The sequence below is a fragment of the Pongo abelii genome, chromosome 6 (genome assembly GCF_028885655.2).
Source record: "Pongo abelii isolate AG06213 chromosome 6, NHGRI_mPonAbe1-v2.0_pri, whole genome shotgun sequence".
Lineage (NCBI taxonomy): Eukaryota > Metazoa > Chordata > Mammalia > Primates > Hominidae > Pongo > Pongo abelii.
The window spans coordinates 21,912,003-21,936,426 of NC_071991.2; the positions used below are offsets into that span (position 1 = coordinate 21,912,003).

General features: G+C 40.4%; 1 protein-coding gene across 10 annotated transcripts in view; it reads right to left on the reverse strand.

Annotated features, from left to right (window-relative positions):
• Positions 1-24,424, reverse strand: part of TPST1 (tyrosylprotein sulfotransferase 1) — a 353,853-nt gene that overhangs the window by 322,017 nt on the left and 7,412 nt on the right. For all 10 annotated transcript variants that reach the window (XM_054560487.1, XM_024250227.3, XM_002817896.5 and 7 more), the window contains one exon: positions 51-996. In XM_054560487.1, coding sequence (XP_054416462.1) covers positions 51-895 — 845 coding nt within the window. In that variant the 5' untranslated portion in view covers positions 896-996. The remainder of the gene's footprint in view (positions 1-50; positions 997-24,424) is intronic.

Below are 24,424 nucleotides of genomic sequence, written 5' to 3' on the forward strand. Positions count from 1 at the left end.
TATTATTAGCTAAATATAGAGTCAAAATAAAAAACGTATCTTCTACTCACTTTGACAGAGACACTCCCCCAGCTTTCCCAATCATCTCTTCATGGTGCAATACTGAGTGGTTCCATGGAATCTGGAGGAACTTTAAGAGTGTTCTCATCCACCGTTCAGGATGTAAGACAAGTTGTTCATAGTGAACCAACATGCACTTTTTATAACCAACCTCCATACACTGGTTATACATGGTCTCTATAGCACGATTCCACTTGGTCAAACAGTCCCTATAGCTGTTCAGGTCAAATCCAGCTATAGTAACTTTTCGAGAAATCATTGAATGTACTGATGCCCGGCCATCTCGGACCATCAGGAGAAATTTGGCATTGGGGAATAACCTAGCAAGGTAAGTTAAAGATTTCAGGGCAAAAGGATCTTTATTACATAAATAAGGGGCTGGCTCCCCATGCTTAACAATAATTTCTAGTAAGAAGGCTTGCATGGCAGAATCCAGCACTTCATCAGTAACACCAGCCTCATCCAGACGGATCTTCTCTTTACTTGACCGTGACCACATCTGCTTCAGGGCCAGGATTCGGGGAATGACCCTGGTTTCCTCTCCACAGCGAATGTCAGGATGTGCGTCCAGCATGGCCCTCATGAGTGTGGTTCCACTCCGAGGCACACCTCCAATAAATATTAAAGGCATATCTTTGTGATAGGCAAAGGTTTTGTTGGCTTTGAGGTCCAGGCCAGTTCTCACAGTGGTCCTTGTGCTCTCCAATTTGACTGGCTGGCTATGTTCCTCTATCCGGTGATGGCATTCCATGGCATGCTGGCCCAAGTAAAACACAGTCACAGAACTAATCACCAGACATGCCAATAATAAGTTCTGCTTCAGCTTTCCAACCATCTTGATGTGGTTATCTTGTTATTAAACAGATATTTTACTCAAAATGATTTTCGGAAAATGTTCAGGCCATGGAGAGTCTTCTTCAGAAAGATAACCAACATCTAGTAGAGAAAGGAAAAGGTTATTTATCATTACATTGAGATTGCTTACAAATCAGTCACCAGTTATCACCACTGCATTTTAGGTAGAAAGAAGCTGAAACAGTCTTGGATTCTTTGATATTCTTAAAACAAATTTGAGGCTGGGCGCGGTGGCTCACGCCTGTAATCCCAGCACTTTGGGAGGCCAAAGCAGGTGGATCATGAGGTCAGGAGATGGAGACCATCCTGGCCAACACGGTGAAACCCCGTGTCTACCAAAAAAAAATACAAAAAAAAATTAGCTGGGCGTGGTGGCGGGTGCCTGTAGTCCCAGCTACTCGGGAGGCTGAGGCAGGAGAATGGCGTGAATCCAGGAGGCAAAGCTTGCAGTGAGCCGAGATCGTGCCACTGCACTCCAGCCTAGGCAACAAAGCAAGACTCTGTCTCAAAAAAAAAAAAAAAAAAAAAAAAAAAATGAGTAAAATTTGTTTTACTCAGTATATACAGTATATACAAATTTGAGTAAAAATAAATCAATGTTTATAATCAGAAACAGCTTTTGTTAATGAAGTAATTTTGAAGCTATGTACCTGGTAAAGAATGGAAAATAAATAAAACTATTTCTATCAGTGAGTTAACCAAATATTTAATAAGCCCAAGAATGTCTGGAGTCCAACCCAAGGCTGATCTCTGCTATTCAGACTTGCTTTATCTCCAAGCAGTCATTATCTCCACATTATAACAATGAGAAATTATAGAAGAAATATGAAACAACTTCCAAATCTTTAACAGAGATTCAGTTTATTATCCCACAATTTATTTAGGTACTACAGACTGGATACTCACGCTCGACTGAGGACCAACTTTGAAAAGGAAAACAGTATAGTAACCTCTGCTCTTGGAAAACAAAGTCTTTTGACAGACAGATATGTAAACAATAACAACAAAATGTGATGAGTGCCTCCGTGGAAATACACAAAGGGACAATGGGAGCATAATGAAAAGGAGCATGTAATTGACCTGAGGAAGCTGTAAAAGTTTTACAGAAAGTAGGAAGGAAGGACCAGGTGCAGCAGCTTACGCCTGTAATCACAGCTCTTTGGGAGACCGAGATGGGAGGATCATTTGAGCTCAGGAGTTCGAGACCAGCCCAGGCAACACACTGAGACCCTGTCTCTTAAAAAAGAAAAGAAAAGAGAGAGGGAGGGATATTCTAAACCAAAGGAACTTGTGTGCAAAAGCACAATGGCAAGACAGAACACAGCATAATTAGGTGACAGGAAGAAGTTTAGGAGAGCTAGTGTATAGGCTGCAAAGAAAATTGTATGTATAAGTATCTGTGATCTAATCCTCAGAAGGACAGGTAAGATCTGGACACAGGAAGCACTCTACGCTGCAGGTACACTATGACCAAAGACATGGATGTGCAAAAGCAGAAGCATGTATATGAAACAGCTGGAGCTGCTAGTTTAGCTAGAGCAAGGGTATACAGTGGGAAACAGACAGCAACCAGACTACATCTACACCAAAATAATTTACCCTGAATCCTCAGAAGGCAAGTGTGACAGTTAATTTTATGTGTCAACTTGGCTAGACTTTGGTGCCCAGTTGTTTGGTCAAACACCAATCTACATATGGCTGTGAAGGTATATTTTAGATGTGATTAACATTTAAATCAACAGATTTCTAGTAAAGTGGATTACCCTCCATAATACAGGAAGGCCTCATCTAACAGGTAAAGGCTTTAAGAGCAAAGACTGAGGTTTCCTGGAAAAGAACTACAACATAGAAACCCTGCCTGTGGGTCCAGCCTGCTACCCAGCAGAATCTGGAGTTAAGACTGTGGCAGGCCAGGTCTCACTAACGCAGGCCTCCATAACAACTGTTTCAGTACTGAGTGAGTGGTTAAGTTAAATATTAAAAGCTAAGAAAAAAAGCCAGTGCTGTTATACAAAGGCTGGAATGTAACAAAAGCGCACCAAGAGTTTTGCCTAGGCCTTTCCTGGGCCTTAAAGCATGACAAAATAATGAAGGAATTCTTAACAGGACCCATTTAGGATTAAACAAGTTTTATTAGAGGTCTGAAGAAACTCCCCAGGCCTCCACAAACAAGTTTATTGGAGGTCTGAAGGAACTCCCCAAATCTCTGTGATTTAGCAGGAGATAAGATAAGGGTAATCACACCAGAACCTAGACCCATTTAGATTAAGTAAACTTACTGAGGCTCCAGAAGAAGGGCTTCAGGACTCAGACTTTAGTTACAGATTAAAAGAAGTTAATCACTTACATCTTCAGATGAATGCACACTTACATGCAGACATACAGGTTAGAAGGTACATAAGCTCAGAAAAACTTTGTAATTTTAAGTCAGTCTGGTGATAATTTCCAGTCCTCCCTGTAACAGTTACAGAAATAAAAACTCTCTTCCTCCCCAGTTCATCTGCATCTCGTTATTGGGCCACAAGAAGTAGCAACCCGACCCAAGACTGCAACATCAACTCATCTCTGCCCAACTGCCCTATGAATTTCAGACTTGAAAGCCCCACAATCGCATAAGTGAATTCCTTAAAATCAGTCTCTTTCCCTCCCTACCCCCAACCCCTCCCCATATACAGAGTGGGCATGCGTGTTATCCACCACTCTAAATTCAGTGAGATCCCTTCCAACCCACTAGCAAAGCAGCCAGTCCTAATGGTTTGCCTTACCCTGACTACTGGTTGTTTTTCTGTAAAACCCTAACACAGGGGTTTAGTTTTGTTTTTCTGGAGAACCCTAGGATATAGTAAATATACCTGGAGAAATGACTAACTACACTAAAAAATACATTCTGAGAGGGAAGACTTCCAGCTACAGCCTAGTGAGAAGGTAGTTAATTCCTCTCCCCAAAAACCAATGATAAAGCTGGGTGAAATGGGCAAAACAACCCTTTCAGTGCTCTGGAAATCCACCAGAAGAATACAACAACCTGAGAAGCATTTATGCTTGAAAAACTGCTAAAAGGTGGGTAAGAACAATAAGAGTCTGTGTAAGGTTACTCCCACCTCATCTACCCATTCAGTAGGTACAGAGGTTCTGCAAGGCAGAGCAGGGCAAGGCAAACCATTAGGACTGACAGCTTTGCTGCTGGAGTGGAAGGGAGTTCACTGAGTTTGGAGTGGGGAAGAACACACATGACCACCTGCACTGTCAGAGTAAGTGATGGAGCAGGTGGGAGGCGAGTGAGAGGGTGAACAGCTCTAGAAGGTGGAGGTTGCAGTCCGGGTGGGGCACATTTGTTGGCCAACCCAGAAGTGGCATGCAGGCACAGAGGAGACATGAAAGGACTGGGTGGAAAGTAAAAGACGGCAGATCTGAAAACAGCTTAAACTTTGTATGTGCTCTCTACCCACAGAGATCTACTGGCAGAGGACAAACGCCTTACTGGCTCAAGATGTCTGAGGCAACCACTGTCCAAGCACTGATCACTAAGCTATACAGACAGGAAGGCAACTCCTAGAAAGCCATGCTTAAAAATGAAAACAATTATAAAGTGTGTACACACTTCTTTTTAAAAAAAGCTGTATTGAAGTGTAATTTATATATATTATGTGAACTTCCCAAATCTGAGACAGGTATCAGTTAATTTAGAAAGTTTATTTTGCCAAGGTTGGGGAACACGCCTGTGAAACAGCCTCAGGAAGTCCTGATGACCTGTGCCCAAGGTGGTTGAGATACAGCTTGGTTTTATACATTTTAAGGAGACATGAGACATCAATCAATATATGTAAGAAGTACATTGGTTCTGTTTGGAAAAGTGGGACAGCTCGAAGCAAAGGCAGTATATATACTTTAAGTATATATACTTAAATAAAGTACATATACTTTACACTATATATACTTCATTAAAGTTGTTTAGATATAAACAATCCTAAAAGTGTGTGTGTATATACATATATATATGAGAGCAACATAAGCATACATTTAAATGACAAGGCAAATTTATAGAGACAGCAGAGTGAAGAAGCAGGGATTTAAGTGCAAGCTTACATGAAGGAACTTTTTGCGGTGACTGAACTGTTCTAAAACTGAACTGTTGTCATAGTTGTACAACCCTATAAAATCTACTAAAAAATTATTGAATTACACCCTCATACTTGTGAAAGGAAAATAAATCTTGGGGCCCCCAAATCACTAAGCTAAAGGGAAAAGTCAAGCTGGGAACTGATTATAGCAAACCCGCCTCCCATTCTATTCAAAGTCATCCCTCTGCTCACTGTCTGTCAAAGTATTTTTCTAGTAATGAATTCCTTTTTTAAAAAAAAAAGCTGTATTGAAGTGTAATTTATATATATAGTATGTGAACCTCCAAAATCTGAGACAGGTGTCAGTCTCAGTCAGACAGATAGATGCATATATGATTGCCTCCTTTGGAAAGGCTAATCAGAAACTCAAAAGTATGCAACTGTGCGTCTCTCACCTATCAGTGACCTGGAAGCCCCTTCCCCGCTTCAAGTCTTCCTGCCTTTGCTTCGAGCTGTCCCACCTTTCCAAACAGAACCAATGTACTTCTTACATATATTGATTGATGTCTCATGTCTCCTTAAAATGTATAAAACCAAGCTGTATCTCAACCACCTTGGGCACAGGTCATCAGGACTTCCTGAGGCTGTTTCACAGGCGTGTTCCCCAACCTTGGCAAAATAAACTTTCTAAATTAACTGATACCTGTCTCAGATTTGGGAAGTTCACATACTATATATATAAATTACACTTCAATACAGCTTTTTTTTAAAAAAGGAATTCATTACTAGAGAAATGCTTTGACAGTCTCAGTAGAATACACCAACTAAGAACTGGTTCTTATTTATTCATGTGTATAATCTTTTAATCATTCATTCAATATACGTTTGAGCACACAGTTTTGTGCCAGGCACTATATAAACCTTCAACAAAGAATCACAAAGACTAGGTTGAGATTAAAATATCAGCTTAATAAGAAAAAACTGCAAAGAAAAAAGTATTAAGATAATTGGTGGCAATATAGCATTAAAATGTCTATGCAGGAGAATGGCGTGAACCCGGGAGGCGGTGCTTGCAGCGAGCCGAGTTCGCGCCATTGCACTCCAGTCTGGGCAACAGAGCAAGACTCTGTCTCAAAAAAAAAAAAAAAGTCTATGCAGAACATTGTATCCATTATGTTAAAAGACACACTTAAGATGATATCCTAATGTTCAATTCAAAAGGAGCCAGGTAGAAAGAAAAGGAAACAACGGCAAGAAAAGAGAATAATGTAGAAAACAGAGAAGAGTCAATCCTATTATACAATAACATTTTGGTTAAAGAAAGTAAAACCATATTACAGATTCAAAAAAAGAAAGCTTCCGGCTGGGCGCGGAGGCTCACACCTGTAATCCTAGCACTTTGGAAGGCCAAGGTGGGCAGATCATGAGGTCAGGAGATCGAGACCATCCTTGCTACGGTGAAACCCCATCTCTACTAAAAATACAAAAAATTAGCCAGGCGTGTTGGCGAGCGCCTGTAGTCCTAGCTACTCGGGAGGCTGAGGCAGGAGAATGGAGTGAATCTAGGAAGCGGAGCTAGCAGTGAGTAGAGATCGTGCCACTGCACTCCAGCCTGGGTGACAGAGCGAGACTGTCTCAAAAAAAAAAAAAAAAAAAAAAAGAAGCCATTCTCAAAAGTATTCCTTTCACAAAACATCCTCAAAAAGACAAAACTATAGATCAGTGGATGCCAGGGGACTATGTGACTATCAAGGGATATAACTGGGATGATGGAACTTTTCTGTATTGTAACTGTTACATGACTCAATATACGTATCAAAAGTCACAGAACTGTGCATAAAAAATTCTATTTTATTATGTAGTAATTTCAAAAATGTTTTTTTTTTAATCACAAGAGATTTGAGGGGAAACATGAGGGAAGGAGGAAGACAGATGGCAGGAGAGGACCAAGAACAGGAGTTTCTGATCCTCAATTTTCCAATTAATGTTTGTGATTGAACAGATAACAGATTCGGTGTGATAGAAATATATGAAGCAAATAATTTATAGCAGAGAAATGATCCTAGAAGAAGTCTTGTATTTTCCATCTTATGAACACTTAAATAAAAATTGATTTAAAATCTGAACAAAGCAAACCAAACTCATTCAGTGAACCAAAGAGAAGTGTTCTTATGGATCCAATAAGCTCATGGATCCAATATGGTTGATTTCATTTCAACCATTTATACAGACAGTTATACAGGAATGATTCTTCTAGTATATTCCATTTATTTAGGGGGTTACATATATGATACATGAGGGAAGATAAATAACTACTCTGAAATGGCAAAGCTTTTTGATAAAATTTTGTACTATTTTAAATTACACTTAACTTGCCAACTTCTGATACATGTCAGAATGCAACAGGTAATAAATGATTCAACTTCTTTCAAAAATTACCTTAGTTGATTTGCTGAAAGAGAGCAAGAAAATAAAATTTCCTTAGCAACAATTTGATCACAGAAAAACAAGGTAACTACCTTTGAAAGTAGAGATACAAAATATTCACCAATCAAAAGTTAACATGAGAGCCTTCTACATTACTAAAGCAGCAACCAATAGTTTCTGATACCCTCTAATGACTTCCCATTAAAATTCTCTCAGTATTGAAAACTAATTTTGAAAAACAAAAAAAAGAAACCTCAAATTCCCAGCAAAATACATACAAAAACTAAACCTGGAAATATACTTGTAATGCATTTCCTTGTCCAAAAACATACTTGTAGGTCATTTTAATGGCTGCATAGTACTCTACTGAAAGGATTTACCAGCATTTATTTAGCTGATTCTCCATTATTATTTGCATGTTTTTAAATCTTCATTACTGTGATATATTACTATGATAACTATTCTTGTATTTACAAACATCTTTACACACGATTGTTTTCTTAAACTAAATTTTAGAAGAGGAATTGTTAGGTAAGGGAGGGTGAAGTGTGCTTGATTATAAAGGATTTAATAAATATTTGATTCATCTCTTTCTCATACCCAACATCCAAATCTGACCAAAAAAAAAAAAAAAATTCTGTTGGCTCTACTTTCAAAATACAGTCAGAATCAGACTACTTCTCAACACATCCACTACCAGTGCCAGCATCTTGCACCAGGATTACTGACAGGTATCCTTACTTCTACTGCTGCCCATTAGCGTCTATTCTCAACTCGGCATCCAGAGGGGTCCTTGTTTTTATAAAACAAAAGGTCTGGGGAAGCTGAGGTGGGAGGATTGCTGATATCCAGGAGGTCGACGCTGCAGTGAGCCATGATCACACCACTGCCCTCCAGTCTGGGCAACAGAGCCACACCCCAGCTCTAAAAACTAACTTAATTAATTAATTAATTAATTAAACAAAAAGATAGTGCCATTCCTCTGCTCAAAGCCTGGTATTTGTTTTCCAAATGGTCACTTAAAGGCTTATTTTGGGCTGGGTGCAGTGGCTCACGCCTGTAATCCCAGCACTTTGGGAGGCCGAGGCGGGTGGATCACAAGGTCAGGAGTTTAAGACCAGCCTGGCCAAGATGGTGAAACCCCGTCTCTACTAAAAATACAAAAATTAGCCAGGCATGGTGGCGGGCACCTGTAATCCCAGCTACGCGGGAGGCTGAGGCAGAAAATTGCTTGAACCCAGGAGGCGGAGGTTGCAGCGAGTTGAGACTGCACCACTGCACTCCAGCTTGGGCGACAGAGTGAGACTCCATCTCAAAAAAAAAAAAAAAAAAGCTTATTTTAAGGCCTCCAACATCAAACTGTGTTAAATTTCTCTGCCTGTTTTTCCACTGCTTCTGTCAGGAAATCCCTATAGGCATCCAAAAAGTAGCACTAATTGATGATAATAGCTTATCATCCCAAAACAGTAGTTTGTTGTTCAAAGTAATTGAGAAGGCACCCCTCACCTTCAGAAGTTTCATAAGGACTCAAATGAAGGCAACTCCCTCTTTACTAAGGGATAATTTAGGGCAAAGAATACCTTGCCATATATTCAAGCATACTTGTTAGTTGTCAACTGACACAAATTTGAGTGATTTTCTTCAAGTTTTAATTTCTGCTGTATTTTAAATTAAACATTAAAAGGCATTCACTAAATGTATGTTAATTAATAGGGGGAGAGTATGTTCCATAGCCCTTCAAGATATCCGAATACAAGTAAATGATCAAAGGCCTTGTAAGGGATACCAAAAAGGGAAAACAAAGGGATTTTGGCTTCTCCAAAAACATTCTCATTTGTTTTCATTAAGCTTGTGAAGCCTAATTTTCTCTCTTTGGATGTTTCTTAACTTGCAGAATCAGTCCTAAGAAGGGCCTTTAGATCACCTACGTATAATGCTCTCATTTTATAGATGTACAAACTGAGGCCCAAATAGCACATTCTCCTTGTGACTTCTCTAAATCTTACCTATTCTTCAAAGGACACTATTCATTGAATCATATATATTTTACTTAGTCCAAAAGATGTTGAATGCCTGAAGCCCAGAGATTTGCCTATGTCCCGTCCTCTACCAGAGCATACTTAGCAGAGCACCAGCTCACAGTGTATACTGAGCCTACAAAAAACAGGTACCTGGCAGGACACAGTGGCTCACGCCTGTAATCTCAGCACTTTGGGAGGCCGAGGCGGGCGGATCACGAGGTCAGGAGATCGAGATCATCCTGGCTAACATGGCGAAACCCCGTTTCTACTAAAAAGTACAAAAAATTAGCCAGGCATGCTGGTGGGCGCCTGTAGTCCCAGCTACTCGGGAGGCTGAGACAAGAGAATGGCGTGAACCTGGGAGGCGGAGCTTGCAGTGAGCCGAGATCACACTGCTGCACTCCAACCTGGGCGACAGAGCAAGACTCCGTCTCACAAAAAAAAAAAAAAAAAAAAAAAACAGGTACCTAACCAAACTGGGAAGTACCTTTTTCTAGATAAGAGACTATAGTGTTTGAGGCTCCACTCACACCTTCATACTAATTCTTCTCAAATTCTAAAAAAGGTAGTCCTTTGATTTAAGAAGTACAGTAAAAGCTGGCCTGATCATTACCCTTATATACTGAAACACTGTGTGCATGTGTGTTTACACACGTGTGCGCGTGCATGCACACACACAAACATGGCCTCTATCCGTTACTTTATTTCTTTTTACTTATTTATTTATTGAGACTGAGTCTCTCTCTGTCACCCAGGCTGGAATGCAATGGCACAATCTCAGCTCACTGCAACTCCGCTTTCTGAGTTCAAGTGATTCTCCTGCCTCAGCCTCCCCAGTAGCTGGGATTACAGGCATGTGCCGCCACGTCCAGCTGATTTTTGTATTTTTAGTAGAGATGAGGTTTCACCATGTTGCCCAGGCTGGCCTTGAACTCCTGATCTCAGGTGATCCACCTGCCTCAGCCTCCCAAAGCTCTGGGATTACAGGCATGAGCCACTGTGCCCGGCCCTCTTTCCCTTACTTTTAAACTCCACTTTGCTGTATTTTCAGACAAACAGATCAATATTTTCTCAACTAGGACATTTACAGAGCTAAGGCTGATCTAAAAAGAATACCAGAATGGGCCGGGCGTGGTGGTTCACGCCTATAATCCCAGCACTTTGGGAGGCCAAGGCGGGCGGATCACCTGAGGTCAGGAGTTCGAGACCAGCCTGGCCAACATGGAGAAACCCCGTCTCTACTAAAAATACAAAATTAGCCAGGCATGGTGGCGCGTTCCTATAATCCCTGCTACTCAGGAGGCTGAGGCTTGAGAATCGCTTGAACCCAGGAGGTGGAGGTTGCGGTGAGCCAAGATCGTGCCATTGCACTCCAGCCTGGGCAACAAGAGTGAAACTCCGTCTCAAAAAAAAAAAAAAAAAAATTCAGGCTCAGTTTTATCTCCAGGGGAAAGAAAAAGCACTGAAACACTGCAATAAACGTATCTGAGGAATCACTATTAATAATAGAACTGCTCTTTCCCAGCAGGCCAAATGAAATAGACTCCTAGAAATAATGCCTTAGAGAAGAGAGTGCTGACATTACATTTCTATACTTACATATTTGCAAATTTTATAAACTAAGATTGCTAACCAAAAACAGGATCAGTCAACAAAAGTAGAGATACAGAGGTCAGTAGCCAGCAAGGCCATGCCCAATACCCAGTGCACACACACAGGCCCAGGTACACACACTCAAGAGCACATTCACCACACCCTGCTGTTATAATCAGGAACATGGCTATATTCTAGGTCCAAAGAGATGCTGGGGACATGTCCTAGCAAAAGATAAATTATAGGAATGTAACAACACCCCTAAAAACTGTCTTTCCTTTGTTAATCACTAGTTCCTTGCCTCTCATGCCCATTCATGATGCCAACCAACGTGGCAAACAGCAACAGCCAATACCACTGTGCCTGCTGACTAAAGTCCAGTCTGTATCTGGTTTCTCCATTTACTTCTAGCCTGTTAGCAAAAGGAAAAATAATTTTATCACATGCTTGAACTTGCCAATGAATAAATGCACAGAGACTGATTTTGAATGACAGCTTTGCCATGCAGTAGAAACTTCAAATCTGACCTAAATGAAACCATTGTTGCAAGATCCATTCTTGTCAGCTCATGGTCAGAGCATCAACATGGGAACAACTTTTCCTAGCTGCACGTTAGGGGCTGGCACCAGACCCACTAACGAGTCGCAAATGGCAAGAAGAATATGGTATACACAGCTGACAATCTTTGAAAGTCAGCTGATACTCACTACTTAAAGGAGCAGTGAAATTCAAAAAAACCCATACCAAGAACTGGACCTAATGCCTAGAACACAAATGGAGACAGGAGCACAGGTTAAACTAAAGCATAACATCTGTAAAGGTTCAAGTTAAATGAAATGATGTCTCGGCTTTGCTTCAGAAATATCTGAGAGCAGGAATGTGTGGAGGGTATATATGAAATTAGACTGCCATGAGCTCATTGTTGAAGCTGGGTGATGGGTACTTGAGGGCTCAATATAGCTGTCTCTATTTTGGATATGTTTGAAATTTTTCATAATAAAGAGTTAAAATGAAATAAAACAAAATAAAAAATTGAAGTTACCAAGTTCCAAACTTCTCAGACCTATAAATCAGGAAGTCATTGTTGGCTAAACTATTTATCTTCTAGATTCGTCAAGCTCATGTTTATAATCTGTTTAGACCACCCATGATGAGGAACAAAAAAAGCAAATTTCTTCAAATTATATATTCTTATTCGGTAACTCAAGTTTATGCCATTTTTCTACCAACCTTGTAACTTTTTTTTTTTTTTTTTTTTTGAGACAGGGTCTTAGTCTGTCACCCAGGCTGGAGTGCAATGGCACATAGCTCACTGCAGCCTCCAACTCCTGGGCTCAAGTGATCCTCCCACCTCAGCCTCCTAAGTAGCTGGGACTGCAGGGGCATGCAAACCATACCTGGCTAATTTTTTGTTTCTTTCTTTCTTTCTTTTTTGTAGAGAAAAGGCCTCCTTATGATGCCCAGGCTGGTCTTGAACCCCTGGCCTCAAGTGATCCTCCCACATCAGCCTCCCAAAGTGCTGGAATTACAAACATGAACCACCACACCCAGCCCCTCATAACCTTTAGAATGAAAAGTAACTGAATAGAAAAAGTAGAAGAGAAGATGGCATTGAATTAATGTAAAAGAAGCCTGGTGTATTAGAGTCAGAAGACCTGGGCTCTAGTCTGGAATCAGTTTTTTCTTAGTCACATGGCACTAGATAAATCATTAAGCATCAGTTCTGTCATCCACAAAATAGAGATAATGATAACCAAACCCTTCTTCACAAGTAATTAGAGTAGAAATTATGAAAGGAAGAAGACAGACTGGAGACAAAATGCAAAGGAAAAAGGGACACCTACAAGTTCTCTCACAGCACTGCTGGGGCAATCACATGGAAACATGTGAAGGGGCTTTTAAAGAACAGGGGCCCAGGGCACCCTTCCTTCACTGTCTCCTGCTTATCTTCCACCTTTACCTTCACCTCCCAGCACTCCTCCCATGCAGCCTGACCCCCTGAGAACCATTCCCCATTGACATCAGACCCCTCCACGCCCGGCCTCTGCTCATGGTGCCGCCTCCAGTACCATGCCACTTTCTCTCTTTTACACATATCTCCTCAGTCAACCTGTCCCTGACTGCCTTTTTTCATCTTTCCTGCACAAAAATCAATTTTTCCCTCTTCTGTAACCTCAAAGTACACATACCGCTGTATTGTGGTTAGTTTACCTCACTAGACTATTTAATATTTAAGTTCCTTTACATCACAAATTAAAACCTATTCATCATTTAATATGCAGCAGATACATGAACACCAGATAAAATACAAAGCAAGGAAATTTTTTTTTTTTTTTTTTTGAGATGGAGTCTCACTCTGTGGCCCAGGCTGGAGTGCAGTGGCACGATCTCAGCTCACTGCAAGCTCCACCTCCCGGGTTCATGCCATTCTCCTGCCTCAGCCTCCCAAGTAGCTGGGACTACAGGTGCCCGCCACCATGCCCAGCTAATTCTTCTTTTGTATTTTTTAGTAGAGACAGGGTTTCACCGTGTTAGCCAGGATAGTCTCGATCTCCTGACCTTGTGATCCACCCACCTCGGCCTCCCAAAGTGCTGAGATTACAGGCGTGAGCCACCACACTTGGCCTAAGCAAGGAATTTATAGACAAATAGGTAACTAGTGAAATCTTTCTTAAATCTCCTTAAAATGCCTATAAAGTCATCTGATATAAAGCAAATAGTCAACAAATAAACAGCAAAAATGAAACAAGGAACTATGAATAAACAGAAAGAAAGTAATGTGGAAGCGATGACAAAAACTTTGCAATTTCAATCACTGCCTCAAAAAGATATTCTGCAATCAATAAAATAATTACAAAATTCATAGCAGAGAGGAAAAACAGTTTTTCCAAGTCTTTGGAAAGAAAGAGTCCTACAGATATTAATTGTTAGAATACTAACAGTAATCAATGACACTAAAGAGAAAAGCCCAGATTTTAAAAAGTCAACTCTGTATTCAAACTTATGTTTCAAAACCAACATCACAAAGCAGTGATCAAATATTAATTTACAGCACTGCATTCCCTTACTCACACTCCTACTCTCACCCTGCTTCATCTGCAGCCAGCTCCCACTTACACTGTAATGACTCAAATCGATTTGCAACCAAGACTTCTATCCCAATCTCAGACTTGATCATTTAAAGGCTAAGGGACAATTCTATCCAGATGTTCACCGGCATGTTACACTCAATGAACACTAAATGGAACCTACCTTCTCTAGTAAATCTCTTCTACTCTTCCCTTTCCTCCATTGGTCAATGAACCACTTTCTCTCTGATTCTCAAGCTTAAAACCAGGGAACCTTTATGTAGTTTCTCCCTTAAGCTCTCCATGAGTAACTGGTAAAGCCCTGTCAATTCTTCCTCCTTCATCTCCCTTTACTTGATTTCCCTCAATTTTTTCCCTGCTGATAATTAGGAAAAAAAAAAATCAGTTTAATCCTCACCCTCTTCCTTTCTCATATGAACTCCACAGCCTCCTAAATGGTCTGAGTTCTGACTTCTTTCCATCAGTTGAATCACCAACTTGTCTCAGGAATTATCTTTTTTTTTTTTTTTTTTTTTTTTAAGACGGAGTCTCACTCTGTTGCCCAGGCTGGAGTGCAGTGGCACAATCTCGGCTCACTGCAAGCTCCACCTCCCAGGTTCAAGCAATTCTCCTGCCTCAGCCTCCCAAGTAGCTGGGATTACAGGCGTGTGCCACCACACCCAGCTAATTTTTGCATTTTTAGTAGAGACGGGGTTTCACCATGTTGTCCAGTCTGGTCTCAAACTCCTGACCTCAGGTGATCTACCCACCTTGGCCTCCCAAAACATTGGGATTACAGGTGTGAGCCACTGCTCCCAGCCAGGAACAATCTTTCCAAAATGCAAATATACTTATGATGTTCCCTTGCTTAAAACTCTTCCACAACTTTCTACTTTTTTCAAAAAAATAAAAAAGTCCTCACCATAACGTTAGTACAAGGCCCTTCCTGACCCAGCCTTTGTCTGCTGCCCAGCCTGTTTTACCACCCACCCACCCACCACCCCCACACACTCACCCAGTGCCACTGTCATCCACCTGAAGCATCCCTTCCTTGTTTGAGCCTCTGCATGCACTACAGCTTTTGCATGTCTCTCTGCCTGATGACTCTCACTCATCCTTCAACATTCCACTTTAATGCCATCTTTCCTGCGCAGCTTTCCTGACAGCTCTCTGCCACATATGACACAGGTGTCCTTCCTAGTGCCCTTGTATTTACTCTGTATCACATCTCACACTACGTGGTTACTTTGTCTGTTTTTCCAGTAGGCTGTGAGCTCCTTGAAAGTAGAGCCTTTTGAATGAATTAATGAATTTTAGATTGCCAATAAGGTAATTATGGCTGTAATTAGATTCTATAAGTGTAATTAGTTGTGAGTTCTTGGGACATATTGACTATATATTATCTTTTTCAGTTTCTCCACAGTATATAACAATATACTACAAGCATATTGAGCACTTGATAAATGTGCATTGACTGATCCTGCTAAAACTTTCTCAATAAAAGCCCAGACAGCTAATGCTTTCCTAGGATTAGAACATTAGTTTTTTCTTTTGGTTCCAGTGTTATAATATGGTTTGACTACATTTAAAAAAACTAAAAATACAGAGTTCACCTCCTTTTTTTTCCCTTTGACCCTTGCTCTTCTAATCCACTCCCTTTATTGATCAGTCTATTTCATCTGCCTCTATCATCACTTGGCACTCTCATTGATGAATGAATCAAAATCTTTGTTTGCAATCCCTTCCATTGCTGCAACGAATCATAAAGTAAAGGAACATTTCTGTTCTAGAATTTTACGCATAAGGAAACTGAGGCCCAGAAGGGATAAAAAAACTTCCTTAATATACTGCTACATGGCAAATTATTTGCCAAGCTGGAACCCAGATCTGATGTATACCATGGTATGGCCCAGTCATTATTAGGCTTGGCATGAACAAAAAGCCAGGTATGCAACAATTATGGTGCAAATGAAGTAAATTTAAGACCATCTGCTATTATTTATAAGGCTTTCATTAGCATACAGCTTTTAAAAATATACTCAGCTTTTGAACTGCATTTTCTCCAGAATTGTCCTATCATGACCACCTCAGCTCTAATTAGAATGACAGAAGAAAACTATAAATCCATGTAGCCATTATGCTTTACTTACAAAAATGAGCAGGATGCATATTTGCACACTTTCTTCAAGTCCCTGAAGATTTCATCTGGGAGAGATTAAGAATGGAGAACTAGATTTGGACTCAAGAAATAACAGATAAATACGGAGGCTAGAAAGTAGCCTGGCAAATAGCTCTACCTTTCCTGTACATTTTCCAGTTTAGTTTTGCTTTAGCCTAGTCACTCTCATATGAAAGTAGGCTTCCCATGTTTGTTGTGGGAAATTATGCCTCTAGCCCAAAATTACTTGGAGCTGGAATTTTGTGATGTTCTCTATGAAAAGCTGGGCATCAAATATTTGATCAGAAACCACTGCTATGGCCAGGTGCAGTGGCTCATGCCTGTAATCCCAGCACTCTGGGAGGCTGAAGTGGGTGGATCACTTGAGGTCAGGAGTTCGAGACCAGCCTGGCCAACATGGTGAAATGCTGTCTCTACTAAAAATACCAAAAAAAAAAAAAAAAAAAAAATTAGCCAGGCATGGTGGTACATGCCTGAAGTCCCAGCTACTCAAAAGGCTGAGGCAAAAGAATTGCTTGAACCGGGGAGGCAGAGGTTGCTGTGAGCTGAGATTGCGCCACTACACTCCAGCCTAGATGACATAGCCAGACTCTGTCTCAAAAAAATGAAATAAAATAAAATAAAACACTATAATAACAATTTTTTTTTTTTTGAGATGGAGTCTTGCTCTGTCACCCAGGCTGGAGTGCAGTGGTGCAATCGCAGATCACTGCAAGCTCCGCCTCCCGGGTTCATGCCGTTCTCCTGCCTCAGACTCCCAAGTAGCTGGGACTACAGGCACCCACCACCACACCCAGCTAACGTTTTTGTATTTTTAGTAGAGATGGGGTTTCACCTGTGTTAGCCAGAATGGTCTCGATATCCTGACCTTGTGATCTGCCCGCCTCAGCCTCCCAAAGTGCTGGGATTACAGGCGTGAGCCACCGTGCCCAGCCCTATAATACCAATTTCTGTGGGCAAAACTGAACTTTCATTGTCTTGTTATACCTTTCTAATAATTATAAAAACATATCATATGTACAACCATGTACTGTTATTTAATTTTTACAGGGTAGAAAATTCTTACTCATACATTTCAATTAAATGTTACATACATTAAATGAGCATATAAATGAGTATGATTTATCATCTGCCTTCAAAAATCTAGTAGCTTAGCAAGGAGAGAAGACAAGAAACTAACCATATATGCCATGATAAAATAATAAAAAGATCATACAAAAGGCATGAACAAAGACATACGGGCATTTCAAGGAAGGATCACATCCATGGGCTCAGAAAAGGCTACATGAAGAAAATGACATCAGAATGAATCTTAAGGGGGACCGGGTGCGGTGGCTCACGCCTATAATCCCAACACGTTGGGAGGCCAAGGCGGGCAGATCACTTGAGGTCAGGGGTTTGAGACCAGACTGATCTACATGGTGACACCTTGTCTCTAATAAAACACAAAAATCATCTGGGCATGGTGGCAGGTGCCTGTAATCACAGCTACTCAGGAGGCTGAGGCAGGAGAATTGCTTGAATCCGGGAGGCGGAGGTTACAGTGAGCCGAGATCGTGCCACTTCACTCCAGCCTGGGCGACAGGGTCAGACTCCATCTCAAAAAAAGAAAAAGGCCAGGCGCGGTGGCTCACACCTGTAATCCCAGCACTTTGGGAGGCCGAGGCGGGCGGATCACAAAGTCAGGAGATCAAAACCATCCTGGTCAACATGGTGAAACCCCGCCTCTACTAAAAATACAAAAAATTAGCCAGGCGTGGTGGCACATGCCTGTAGTCCCAGCTACTCGGGAGGCTGAGACAGGAGAATCACTTGAACCCGGGAGACGGAGCCGAGATCGCACCAGTGCACTCCAGCCTGGACAACAGAGCAAGACTCCATCTCAAAACAAACAAACAAACAAATAAATAAATAAATAAATGATGTGTTAGATTCAAAGACCAAACAGGCTGAAAGCAAAACAAAGGTAAAAGATATACCATGCAAACAGCAAACTATACAATGTCAGATACAATGCACTTTAAGACAAACATTGTTACCAAAAGAGAGACAAAAAAGACATTTTATAAGAGGGAAAATCCAACAATTCATCAAAAAAATACAATTATAAACATATATGCAAATAACAACAGAGCCCTAAAATACATGAAGCAAAAACTGACAGAATTCAAGTGAGAAATAGACAATTTAACAATAACAGTTGGAGGCCTCACTATCCCACTTTCACTAATGGATAAAGCAACTAGACAAAATATCAGCAAGGAAATAGAAGACTACAATACTACAAATCAACTAGATCTAACAAATATCTATAAAAGCCTCCAAGCAACAATGGCAAAATATATATTGTTCTCAAATGACATGGAACATTCTCTAGGATAGACCATGTGTTAGGCTTTAGAACAAGTCCCAATATATTTAAACCACTGAAAACATATAAAGTATATTATCTGACCAAAATGAAATAAAATTAAAAAACAATAACCAAAAAAAAAGTTTGGGAAATTTACAAATATGTGGAAATGAAATACCACCCTCCTAAATAACCAATGAGCCAAAAAAAAAAAACATTAGGAACATTACAAAATACTTCGAGTTGAAAATACAAAACTTATGGGATGCAGCAAAAGCAGTGCTATGAGGGAATTTATAGCTGTAAACACCTGTATTAAAAAAGATTGCAAATCAACAACCTAACTTTCTCCCTTAAGAAACTAGAAAAAGAGCAAACAGGGCTGGGTGCAATGGCTTACGCCTGTAATCTCAGCACTTTGGGAGGCTGAGGCACGCAGATCACGAGGTCAGGAGATTGAGACCATCCTGGCTAACATGGTGAAACTTCATCTCTACTAAAAATACAAAAATTAGCTGGGCGTGGTGTCAGGCACCTGTAATCCCAGCTACTCGGGAGGCTGAGGCAGGAGAATCACTTGAACCTGGGAGGCGGAGGCTGCAGTGAGCCAAGATCGTGCCACTACACTCCAACCCAGGCGACAGAGCAAGACTCCGTCTCAAAAAAAAAAAAAAAAAGAAAAGAAAAAGAGCAAACAAGACCAAAACCATCAGAAAGAAGGAAATAATAAAGACTACAGTGAAATAAATACAACAGAAAACAGAATAGAGAAAATCAACAAAACCAAAAACTGGTTCTTTGAAAAGATCAGCAAAATTAACAATCTTTTAGCTAGACCGACCAATAACAAAAGAGAGAAGACTCAAATTATGAAAATCAGTAATGAAAAGGAGACGTAACTACCAACCCTACAAAAATAAAAGTGATCATAAACAAGTGTAATCCAACAAAGTAACCTAGATAAAATGGACAAATTTCTAAAAGATACAAACTACTAATACTGACTCAAGAAAATATTAAAAATCTGAATAAACCTATAACAACTAAAGCAAGTGAAAGAGTAATTTAAAATTTTCCACAAAGAAAAACCAGGACACTGGCCAGGCGCGGTGACTCACATCCCAGCACTTTGGGAGGCCGAGGCGGGTGGATCACAAGGTCAGGAGATTGAGACCATCCTGGCTAACACGGTGAAACCCCGTCTCTACTAAAAATACAAAAAATTAGCCGGGTGTCGTGGCGGGCGCCTGTAGTCCCAGCTACTTGGGAGGCTGAGGCAGGAGAATGGCGTGAACCCAGGAGGCGGAGCTTGCAGTGAGCCGAGATCGTGCCACTGCACTCCAGCCTGGGCGACAGAGCGAGACTCCGTCTCAAAAAAAAAAAGAAAAACCAGGACAAGATGACTTCACTGGTAAATTCTATCAAAAGTTAAAATAAAAATTGACACATTCTTCTTAAAAATATATTTTAAGAGGCTGGGCACAGTGGCTCACGCCTGTAATCCCAGCACTTTGGGAAGCCGAGGCGGGTGGATCACGAGGTCAGGAGATCCAGACCATCCTGGCTAACATGGTGAAACCCCATCTCTACTAAAAACACAAAAAATTAGCTGCGCGTGGTGGCGGGCACCTGTAGTCCCAGCTACTCAGGAGGCTGAGGAAGGAGAATCGTGTGAACCCGGGAGGCAGAGCTTGCAGTGAGCAGAGATCCCGCCACTTCACTCCAGCCTGGGCGACAGAGCAAGGCTGCATCTCAAAAAATATATATATATACATATATATAATATTAGGGTCAAGTATGGTGGCTCACGCCTGTAATCCTAACACTTTGGGAGGGGAGGCTGAGGTGGGCAGATCACGAGGTCAAGAGACGGAGACTATCCTGGCCAACATGGTGAAACCCCATCTCTACTAAAAATACAAAAATTAGCCGGGCTTGGTGGCACATGCCTGTAGTTCCAGCTACTCGAGAGGCTAAGGCAGGAGAATGGCTTGAACCCGGGAGGCAGAGGTTGCAGTGAGCCGAGATCGCGCCACTGCACTCCAACCTGGCGACAGAGAGAGACTCCATCTCAAAAAATATATATATAAAAATATATTTAATATAATATAGATTAATATATTAAATATATATAAAAATATATTTAATATAATATAGATTAATATATTAAATATATATTTAAAACATATTAATATGTATTTATATAGTTAATGCATATCATATTAGTGTAATATATAATATATATAAAACATATCTATAAAAATATATATTTAAAAAACCAACAAAAATATACATATAAATATATAATACATATTTAAAAACATATTAAATGTATATGATATATTTATTTATTTTTTTGTTGGTGGCTTTTTTTTTAGGCAGGGTCTCACACTGTTGCCCAGGCTGGAGTGCAGTGGCAGGATCTCGCCTCCCCTCCCAGGTTCAAGAGATCTTCCTGCCTCAGCCTCCCAAGTAGCTGGTACTACAGGTGTGTGCCGCCACGCCATGCTAATTTTCATATTTTTTTATAGAGACAGGCTTTCATCATGTTACCCAGGCTGGTCTTGAACTCCTGGGCTCAAGCACTTGGCCTCCCAAAGTGATGGAATTACAGGCATGAGTCACTGCACCAGCAACACCAATTCTTTTATTATTATTATTATTATACTTTAAGTTTTAGGGTACATGTGCACAATGTGCAGGTTAGTTACATATGTATACATGTGCCATGCTGGTGCGCTGCACCCATTAACTCGTCATTTAGCATTAGGTATATCTCCTAATGCTATCCCTCCCCCCTCCCCCCACCCCACAACAGTCCCCAGAGTGTGATGTTCCCCTTCCTGTGTCCATGTGCTCTTTGTTCAATTCTCATCTATGAGTGAGAACATGCAGTGTTTGGTTTTTTGTCCTTGCAATAGTTTACTGAGAATGATGATTTCCAATTTCATCCATGTCCCTACAAAGGACATGAATTCATCATTTTTATGGCTGCATAGTATTCCATGGTGTATATGTGCCATATTTTCTTAATTCAGTCTATCATTGTTGGACATTTGGGTTGGTTCCAAGTCTTTGCTATTGTGAATAGTGCCACAATAAACATACGTGTACATGTGTCTTTATAGCAGCATGATTTATAGTCCTTTGGGTATATACCCAGTAATGGGATGGCTGGGTCAAATGGTATTTCTAGTTCTAGATCCCTGAGGAATCGCCACACTGACTTCCACAATGGTTGAACTAGTTTACAGTCCCACCAACAGTGTAAAAGTGTTCCTATTTCTCCACATCCTCTCCAGCACCTGCTGTTTCCTGACTTTTTAATGATTGCCATTCTAACTGGTGTGAGATGGTATCTCACTGTGGTTTTGATTTGCATTTCTCTGATGGCCAGTGATGATGAGCATTTTTTCATGTGTCTTTGGCTGCATAAATGTCTTCTTTTGAGAAGTGTCTGTTCATATCCTTCGCCCACTTGTTGATGGGGTTGTTTGTTTTTTTCTTGTAAACTTGTTTGAGTTCATTGTAGATTCTGGATATTAGCACTTTGTCAGATAAGTAGGTTGCGAAAATTTTCTCCCATTTTGTAGGTTGCCTGTTCACTCTGATGGTAGTTTCTTTTGCTGTGCAGAAGCTCTTTAGTTTAATTAGATCCCATTTGTCAATTTTGGCTTTTGTTGCCATTGCTTTTGGCAGCAACACCAATTCTTAACGACACTTCCAAACTCATTATATATGCAGCCAATTTTAGTTGGATTTTGAAACCAAAAACACTACAAAAATAAATTGCAGCTCACTATTTATAAATAAATATAATTTATATTTATACTTATAAATACTTAAAAATTACCAAAAAATTAGTAAATATTAATAGTTAATATAGGATAATAGTATATATTACTCTAAAAATGAAATAAAGGACAATATTATATATGATTCTGTTTTTATTAGGTGCTCAAAATAGATATTTCTATTCTATATAATATGAATCTATAAAGACAGAAAATAGATTAGTGGTTGCCTAGGGATGGAGAAGATGAAGAGAAGGAGAGTTGAGGATAATGGCTAAGGAGTGTGTGGTATGGTTTTTTTTGTGGGTAGTGAAAATGTTCTAAAATTGATTGTAGTAATGATGTACAACTATATGAATATACTAAAAGTAAATGAATTTTACACTTTAAATGGTTGAACATGTGGCATGTGAATTATATCTCAATAAAGCTGTTACAAAACAAAAGGCAGGCTGGGAGCTACATGCTCCTTCTCAGGTGACTGTCTACTAAAACATAAAGTTTAAATATGATCTATAACTCCTAACATAATATCCAAAATGTCCAAGATACAATCAAAAGTCATTCATCATAGCAAGAACCAGGAAAACCACAATTTGAATGAGAAAAGACAATTAACAGATGCCAACAACAGGATGAATCACATGTTGGAATGATCTGACAGAGATTTTAAAGTAGCCATTATTCTTTTTTTTTTTTTTGAGACGAGTCTCACTCTGTCTCCCAGGCTGGAGTGCAGTGGCGCGATCTCCGCTCACTGCAAGCTCCGCCTCCGGGGTTCGCGCCATTCTCCTGCCTCAGCCTCCCAAGTAGCTGGGACTGCAGGCACCCGCCACCAAGCCTGGCTAATTTTTTGTATTTTTAGTAGAGACAGGGTTTCACCGTGTTAGCCAGGATGGTCTCGATCTCCCGACCTCGTGATCCGCCCACCTCGGCCTCCCAAAGTGCTGGGATTACAGGCGTGAGCCACCACGCCCAGCCTATTCTTTAACAGGCCATTACATACACTCTTTAAACAAATGACAAAATAGAAAATCTCACCAAAGAAGTAGAATAGACAAAAAAGAACCCAATAAAAATTATAGAACTGAAAAACAACCAAAATAATAACTCAGTGGGTTAGCTCAACAGCAGAATGAATATAACACAGGTAAGAATCAATAAACTTGAAACAAGAATTACCCAATCTAAACAACAGACAAAAAAATAAGACTGGAAAAAAATTAAAAGAAAATAGTGCCTCACATCCTGTGAGACAGTAACAAAAGATCTAACATGCAGTCACAGAATGAAAGGAGACAGAGAGTGGTACTGAAAAATTATTCTAAGAAGTGACTGAAAACTTCTCAAATGTGGTAAAAGACGAATCTGCAGCTCAAGAAAGTAAGAGAACTCCAAACAGGAAAACCCAAAGAAATTCGTGCAGACACATCATAATTTAACTTCTGAAAACTAAAGACAAAGAAAAAACCTCTAAAGCAGCTGGGGAGAAAGGATGTTACCTATAAGAAAATGAATTCTAATGACAGGGTTTCTCATCTGAAAAAAGTTTCTCAACATTTCTCAAATGTTAAAAGCAAAGAACTGTCAACCACAAATCCTATAAAAAGAAACAGCTGACAAAATCTTAAGAAAAAACAAAGAACAAAAGATTCCATGGTTTATATCTAAGCCCTGAGAAATCAGAAAATAGAAAATGCACTGAGGTTGGGCGCAGTGGCTCACGCCTCAGCACTTTGGGAGGCCAAGGTGGGGGAATCACTTGAGGTCAGGCGTTCGAGACCAGCCTGGCCAACATGGTGAAACCCCGTCTCTACTAAAAATACAAAAATTAGCTGGGCGTGGTGGCGGGAGCCTGTAATGCCAGCTAGTTGAAGGCTGAGGCAGGAGAATCTCTTGAACCCGGGAAACGAAGGTTGCAGTGAGCCGAGATCGTATCATTGCGCTCCAGCCTGGGCGACAGAGTAGGACTCTGTCTCAAAATAAAAAGAGAAGAAAAGAAAATACACTGAT